This window comes from Cylas formicarius, unplaced genomic scaffold (assembly GCF_029955315.1).
Source record: "Cylas formicarius isolate icCylForm1 unplaced genomic scaffold, icCylForm1.1 PGA_scaffold_6__28_contigs__length_40554024, whole genome shotgun sequence".
Taxonomy (NCBI): domain Eukaryota; kingdom Metazoa; phylum Arthropoda; class Insecta; order Coleoptera; family Brentidae; genus Cylas; species Cylas formicarius.
In genome coordinates, this window is record NW_026844347.1 from 9,971,286 (window position 1) to 9,979,488 (window position 8,203).

At 32.5% G+C, this 8,203-nt stretch overlaps 1 protein-coding gene across 2 annotated transcripts; it reads right to left on the reverse strand.

Moving 5' to 3' along the window:
• Positions 1-113: 113 nt before the first annotated feature.
• LOC132704127 (corepressor interacting with RBPJ 1) lies at positions 114-2,285 on the reverse strand. Of its 2 annotated transcripts, XM_060673924.1 has the most exons (4): positions 2,133-2,285; positions 1,980-2,072; positions 1,330-1,916; positions 114-645 (listed from the first exon to the last, which is right to left on the reverse strand). In XM_060673924.1, exons 2-4 carry the CDS (start codon positions 2,049-2,051, stop codon positions 267-269), a joined length of 1,038 nt encoding a protein of 345 aa, XP_060529907.1. In that variant the 5' UTR covers positions 2,052-2,072; positions 2,133-2,285; the 3' UTR covers positions 114-266. The 2 variants fall into 2 exon arrangements, with proteins under 2 accessions (XP_060529907.1, XP_060529906.1); XM_060673923.1 differs by lacking the exon at positions 2,133-2,285 and having other exon boundaries at positions 1,980-2,126.
• Between the last annotated feature and the right edge of the window lie 5,918 nt (positions 2,286-8,203).

Consider the following 8,203-nt stretch of genomic DNA (forward strand, 5'->3'; position numbering starts at 1 on the left):
TAGAAATACAATAACTAGGAAGACCAGTTTTAGATAGGAAGGTAGGGTACTCTTACAAGATTTAACATAATATAAGGACACAATTTTTCTATAACTAAGTATTAATGAAAACAGGCCTGCTTTTTTTGGTAATTAATTACATTCGTACTGAAGAAGTTTACCAATTTTTAAATCTTTAAGAAGTAATTTAATTTTGTCCAATTTACAACTAACATTTTATATTATAATATTATATAGTTTTTATACGAGTACATTTAAGATAATCTTTATGTGTTCCGACGTTTTTTATAATAGTTATCTGAAGATTTCAATTTTTCTTCTCTTTTACCCATTGGACTTCTGGATCTTTCCCTTTTGTATCTTTTGTCATCAGGCCGTCTATATCTATGCTCACTTTCTCTTGGTGTTCTTGATCTTTCATCACTAAGGGATCTCTTATTGTAATTTTTCCCATCACTGCTTTCATTAGGTGGTCTATATCCCCTCATACTGTCTTCGTTGCTCCTTTTTGGCTGATTGTGACTTTTCTTGTATCTATTTGACTTTTTGAAATCATTGTCACTATCATCACTGCTATCTTCTTCCTTCTTTTTATCTTTTTCCTTTTTGGCTTTGATCTCTTCCTTTTCAATTTTTTCAAGTTTCCTAAAACATAAATAATAATAGCTGAAGGTGGACAATATGTGAGATATAGATATTGGGAACAGATTGTACTGAAGTGTCATATTGTGTTGTGAGAGATTAGGTTCTTTATTTTGTGTGAGCCAGCATACACATTTATAAATGTTTTATTTTTCAGTTTTTCAAAACATTAAACCATTGATCAACAAGCTATCGTCCCAACTAACAGGCAAAGTTTAGTCAATAGCTCTATAACTCTAAATTAACCTGTACATCACACTTCTCTAAATTATTAACAGAAAAAGTTTATCATATGCATGAAATAAAGTACCTGAGTGAAGCAGCCTTCTATTCGACATGTTCAACCACTGAATTTCAATAAGGTTTTAGGTGAAACAACAATGCATATTTTGAATTTATAAAGAAAATCTGCATAATTAAAATTTAACAAAACTAATGATTAACAAGTTTTTTTTAATCAAAATTTAGGATGTGTCAACTACAAGTGCACTTGAAATACAAGCTTTTTGTATATAACTTTTTATATGTTGCTCACAATTTAACTCAGTATTCATGATTACACCTTCATTTTATGTTATAGCACAAAATAAGAAAAGTCCAAAAATAGAGCCGTGGGGAACTCATTCACACATGACATTCACTACTGCTTCTGTATAGGTATAGAATGTTTTTAATTATCACACTTACTTCAAAAGCGCCTTCTTCTGTTTCTTCGTTAAAGATTTTAGGAATACAGCTTCAGAATTTTCCTCTTCATTTTCACCAACTAATAAATGTTTGTTTGCTTCAACTGAATTGACATGTTTCTTCTTCAATGCTAACCCATCTTCAAGCATCTGTGCAACAAGTGATTTCTGATCCATAATAGTGTTGCTTTCAAGTGACCTTGCCGCACTCATTGATAGACTATACATTGGACACTCTTTGTCTGTGTTTATGTGACCCCATTTGTGACACTTAATGCACCTAACATTTCGGACTTGTATTCCAAAAGGTTGATCTCGAATTTCTTGATCTCCTTTGCAATAACTTTCTCTAGGGGCATTATATTTTCTTTGCCACTCAAATTTATATTCAGGCTCATCATCTTCTTTCTCTCTCTCTTTCCGGGCCCCGGGTGGTGGTTCATACATGAAGTTTACAGCCAACTTGTCTTTACTCTCTTTACTAAGCATTGCTTTGTTCTCGTGAAGATCTTGCTCCTTTTCATATTGCTGCCTCAGTTCTTCTTGTTTCTTTTTGTATGCTTCCGCTTTTTGTTCTGCCATCCATACCTAAAAAATATATTTAGCAATAAATAACTTCATTACAGCTAGGATTAAAAAAAAATATTTTACCCGTTTCAAATTATCTCTTGATGCGGGATGAAAGAACTTCTTGCACATGTAGTTATTAAATCCCTTGCCCATTTTGGATAAATTTATTTGTGCCTGGATAAAATACGTCAATAAGTACTACAGACTGAGAAAATCCGTAATGACAAATTTTACCTTTTATAGTTTAATGGATATAATTTACGTCATCGACCACAGATTATTTCTTCTTCTTTAAAATATAAATCGCAATTGACAAAATATTAGGGTGACACTCGCCCATTACCACAACTTGATTTTGCAAACAAATAAACTCTAGTTTCCACTTGACTTGGAACGATTCCAAAAAACGGTTACTCCTTGCCTCCGCCAGCCAGTTTCCAACCGGCGTGAATAACAATAACGGGGGAAACGTGCGACACAAATACACTCAAACAAGCACTAGGGTCACTACTAACTATTAAAACTTAATGCAGATCGACAAAAAACGTTTAGAAAAAATTGCAGAGGATTCTAAAGGGAACGGACTAGCTAAAACGTGCCATGTGCAATACTTCCCAAAGAATCACCACAGCGTACAGAAAAATAGTAATAGACCACAGAAAATACTGAGTAGTCTGCGCGTCGAATATTCTTCGTTTTTTCTTTCTACTACTTAATAATTGGAGTGAGTCGGCCTTTATCATCAAAATTAAAACGTCACGGGACTAACAACAGATATTAAAACAATAATTTATTAATCTTACGCTTACTTCAGTTTAAACTACGGGTATTAAAACTTTGAAACATGATTTAATTCCCTTCTTTGCAGTTCTAAAAATTACAAAATAAACAATAACACCTCGAGATTAGCGAAACCTAAAAAACCTTCTTAAAATCAAATGAAAAAGTTTGACGATATAAAACAATGATAATAAAATCAGATTCTTTGTTGCTGTACTGGTAAAAAAGATTTCAAAAGGTCTACTTTCAAGTTTCTTCATTTCCATTTAATTTTAGTCTCTTTCCAACTCTATTGCGCTTTTTGCAAAGTTTTAAACTTATCTTTTTTAATACCTTTGCAACGAAGAAGAATGGCCCAGTAACTAATGCCACTATTGGATTTTATTATCGTACCTAATAAAAAATACCTTGTATTTACTCCCGGATCTAATAAAATGAACCCCAAAATATTTAGCGCTGAATAAGATTCTCTGATGATTTTTCTGCATAACAGAAACGCCTCAAATATTAGTGGCCAAGTCTATAAGTTGTTGGACAAGAGGTTCCTTCAGTCTAAATAGCTCCTCTATGATTATTGCGATTTTTGGAAATATTAATTTAGTAGTAAATAAATTTGCAAGGTATAATTTTCTCGTTTTTCCAACAGAATAGGTATTTTCGTGGGGAGTCCCCTGTTTCCTAAATAAAAGAATCCTGGATTTCAACATTTTAGGGAGACACGCTCACTTTTGGCCATTTGCCCACATATTTCTATTCCGTAAAATTTAAAAATAGTGACCTAGGTAAAAGTTTATTATTACCTTATTATGCGATAGATATTTTCTTAAGAAAAATGCCTTAAAAGAGGAGCGGTACGGACTTTGCGTTCGTATTACAATCTCAACCTTTGAGGAAACCGAAAACGCATTGTGCATCAGCATCCAATTCGTGACTCGTTAAAAAACAAAACCCGAGATTACTCAATTTCCTTCACAATGAATCCGCGGCATAAAATTAACAAATAATAAAAACAAACTTCCAATCTCATTATTCCGTAATAAAAGGGCCCGAGTGGAAAATAATTTGGCTCGCGTCAGCTGCCTTACCACTTAGCACCCTCGTTGCCATTCCCCGTCGTTCCCCTGTAGGTGTTACCGGACACCCCCAATATAATGGACTGTTGTCTTATCACTCCTTATCACAATGGTTTGAATGGCACTTGACTACGTACCGATTGCTGCCCATTGTTGTGCTAAGAATATGAGCTGACATCGGCACTCTCGCGCTTATTTCCCGTTTTGACAATCAAAGCGAGGTCGAATATTCGATTTTCGGTCGTCTTCAAGCGGAGAATGTCGGTTTTGACTATAAAACCATTGTTTAAGTACAGTCTGTCCCATTTTTGATGGTTTTGCGGAGGATCTCCTAAACAGAAATATCATATCTCTGTTTTTTTTAGATATAGGGTAATTCGGAAACTGTCGCATTTTTAGGCACTCTTTGCTTATCGAAAATGTGAAAACTGGCATGGATAAAAGTTACAAATTTTGATATACAAACCAAAGTAGTATGTTTTTTTAATGGAACACCCTATACGTATTTTTATAATTTTATTAGGCTTATTATAAGCAGAAATTATGGAATGAAAAATAAACACAAATTATGAATGTAAAATATCAAAATTTATGCTTTGCCTACTATGATGTCAATTGTTAACTGAACAAAAACCAATCAAAGTGTGCTTTAATTTTGTAATAGAGAAAACTAGTGTTATAACTCCTGTTTCAAATTAAAATATGTGGCAATTAATTAAGAATTTCCAAGAAACGTAATGCTTCTCACCGGAACAGTAAAAATAAAAATAAAATTATTTATATCATAAGTTTTGACTTTAGGGCATAGGTGACAATTCGAAATATATTGATACAAAGAATATGCTGGAATTCTGTGATACCCCGTATGTTATATATTTGTGACACACAAAATAAAGAAGAAAAAAAAAACAAAAAATATATATTAATTTGTAGAGGATAAGAAATCAAAGTGGTGTATAATTTGGAAACTATTCGCTGTAGACATTTTCAGTTAAAAAATTGTATTACTAACGTAGCCAAAGAATGCGCAAAATGTTTTCAGACTTCCAAAATTACAGTGATTTTTCTAGGTGGGCTTCACAACGACTGAACGGATTTTTATAAATCTGATCTCTTGAGAAAAATAATTTATTGCTTCATTAATCCAAACTTATTTGTAATATTTCTAATTGCAGTGATACCGCTCGAGCGCGCTTTTTGGTATAATGGAAAATTGCAAAATTCTTCAAAAAATTAAATATATCAAAATATAGCGAACTAATACTTAAATAGAAAGAAAATTCACACCAATATATATTGTTTTTTTTTTCGAGATTTAATGAGAAAATTTCATAATTTTATTCATATTTCTCTTAAATACTTCCCAAATATAGGACATATTTTATATTATGAAGAACTGTAGAACGTCTATTTCTTGCAGCTAATAAAATGTAACAACATATATACCGGGTATATGCGGCTTTTGCGACACTTTGCTACTTTTTCGAGAAACAAAGATGCCGCAAACATATTTTTATGATACTTCTTATTTTTTAAATTCGGGATGTTTTTGGCAGCTTTGCATTTTGAGGATACTCCTTTTATCTTGGATATTTCAAAGTGGGTTTGTTGCCGTTTTTTTACGCTGAATTCTGTTGGATTTTTTTCTATCTTCAATTATATTCGAGAAATAAACCAAAGAAATTTTGTATTTGTCGCACTGTATATTTTTGGATACTATGATTGAGTTTGTCAAGAGGACCTGAAAAATATATAAAACGCTATTTTTTAATATTATGGCTAATATTTAAGTTTTGAAACAATATAAGGTTATCATAAAATCCTCTAAAAAAATAAATATTTTTAGACCTAAAATACAATAGTCTAGTCATTATTGATAAAAAATTAAAAAAAAAACAATGAACTTCAGTTTAATTATGCAAAAGAAAAATCTTAAATTAATGGCTTATGGAACTGGATCACAAGTGATGCTTTCGCCATTATGTCTTAAACATGTTGCACATATAGATTTTATAACTGGTCACGCTTGTCTAAAAGCTATTTCGGTGGCATTTCTCAAATATATCATTGCTTCGTACTGAACAGTATATATTTTACATTGTAATTATCCCCATTATAAGAAATCCAAAATCGATAAATCGGATGACCTAGGTGGCCATCTTATAGGTCCATTTGTTCCATTCCAGTGGCCAGGGAAAGTACTGTTATGATATGCATCTAAAACTTGCTCATTGTGACCGGGAGCTCCCTCTTGTTGCAAATATAAATTATTATGTCTACTGTTTTCAATAATTTCTAAATACTAATTTTGATGAAATTTATGTGGCTTGAATTCGTTTTTTTAAAGATGGTTTGAACGCGTAATTTAATAATTTTTTTTGATTGAAGCGAATAATTTTTGACTAGAAGAAAAGACAAACCTGTTAAAATATACTTCTCAAGCTTCATTTGCATTTTCGTTACACTGAATAAACATTCTGGCATGTCCCATTTTTCAAAGTTTTAAAATTTCATGTTGACTGCCATAGCTGATTTTGAACTTTTAATTTAAATTTTTAACGCAAATTAAAAACAACACAAATCGCAGAAACAGAAACTCAAGAATTTTTGAATATGACAAGACGATATAGCATCTACAGATATGGGACCTGGTTAATGCCTGTAATAGAAAAATTTATGAAGCAACCATAAAAATTTCTTTGAGGAGGTCCATTCAACATGTGCATGCGGAAGATTTAAAATCTCGTTTTTAAGCAAATATGGCTACATCTTGTTAAATGATATGGGAAAACAAAAAAAACAACAATAAAAATGGGCAAAGTGCAGGTTAGTGGGTGAAATCTGGGGGCATGAGTGGAAAATCATTACCTTTTCTACGAAAATATCAACACCACCTGCGGCGCATCCGTTTTTACCGTAGTAGGGCCGTCTAATAACTATATGGACAGGACTGTATTATTTTCTTTGTTTAAAATAACCTGCCCAGCGAAATAACAAAAAAGATTTTTTTGGCTTAATATTGAAAACAACCATAGTGTTTTATATATTTTTCAAATGTTTTTGACAAACTCAATCGTATTACACTAAAATATTACTCGAAAATAATTGAGGATAGAAAAAAGTTGAGTATGCCATTGAATTTTGGGTAAAAAACAACCGAGACGCAAGGGGTGTCCCAAAATGCAAAGCTTTCACAGACAGACTGTATCTCAAAAATCAAAAGGGTTATGGTAATTCTGGTTACGGCATCTCTTGTTTCTCGAAAAAGTACTATCGAAACAGTGAAGTAGTTACCTGAAAATTCCACAAAAATTGTTACCAAGTAACGAAAAGACCGGTATAATAAATTTGGAATTGGATTTTGTCCATTTGCAAAACATTTGGGGCAACCTTTCTTAGAAAATTTATTTATTTGATTCATTTATTTAAAAAGGCTTTAATTTCGATAACACCTTACACTTTTTATTCTGTTGAATATTTTTTTGTTTAGTTATCCAGTGGGCTCAAAGTATATTGTCTTGGCTTTTCAAGGTAATTATTGAAATAACTTGCCGACTGCGATAAAACACCTGACCAATCCTAAGAATACTGTATTGTGTATATCGAACCAAGTTTCATAGGTCTTTTATTTATTTATTTTTTAGACTTTATTTACTTCACAAAATAAACCGAAAATTTCAATGGACATAAATTTTCACAGGGAACTGTGCTTGATATCTGGTACTGCTTTCTATCAATGCAATGTTGTCATTAATTTCTATTAATTACTATGTCTCTTGCTGATCATAATGTTCTCCTAGTTCATGGAGATAGTTGACCTGAGGTAAGATCACTTGCGTAGGGCAGTTTGCTAATTATTGTGAATACTCATAATCATTACAAGGCCTTTTCTTTGATCAGAGCAAATAGATCAGAATTTGACTATGTAAAAATTGATGGGACTAAATGATATAGTCAAGGAAAGTTCTGCAATCAAGTAGGAAAATAAGAAAGTTGGTTTATATTTCTTATCAGATAAGGCAGATTATGTCTAACTCTATATGTGTTATGTGTTTTTCTAACTAACGGATCGTCCTGTGTAGTCTATATTTGTGATAGCAGAGACTTTGCTAATTGAAATCCCTTCTTAGGATCAATATTCATTTATGATAAGGCACCCGGTACCTTAAGAGGACGAGCCCCTTTTCTATCCCTCGACATGTAAATAGCTATTTTGCTTAATAAAAATTATCACCTGTCTTACACTGTCAATTTTTTTATGTTAGCCGCACATCCGAGCGTGAGTTAAGTAATAAGCAAATACCTCGGAAAGAACTTCCAGAAGAGTTTTATTCTACTTTCGGGGTGGCCTTGATTTGAACTAAACCGACGATGCGTGCACCTCCCGGGGATTCCTCGTCTTTCTGCATGCCGAACGACTATTCTTCTGCTGCTTAGGGCTGTTATTCTCCA

Coding starts and splice junctions, on each gene's coding strand:
- LOC132704127 (XM_060673924.1), bottom strand. CDS start 2,051: ATGGGCAAGGGATTTAATAACTACATGTGCAAGAAGTTCTTTCATCCC. Junction 1,917..1,979: donor CAAGAGATAATTTGAAACGG/GTAAAATATTTT, acceptor TATATTTTTTAG/GTATGGATGGCAGAACAAAA. Junction 646..1,329: donor CAGAAGAAGGCGCTTTTGAA/GTAAGTGTGATA, acceptor TTTATGTTTTAG/GAAACTTGAAAAAATTGAAA.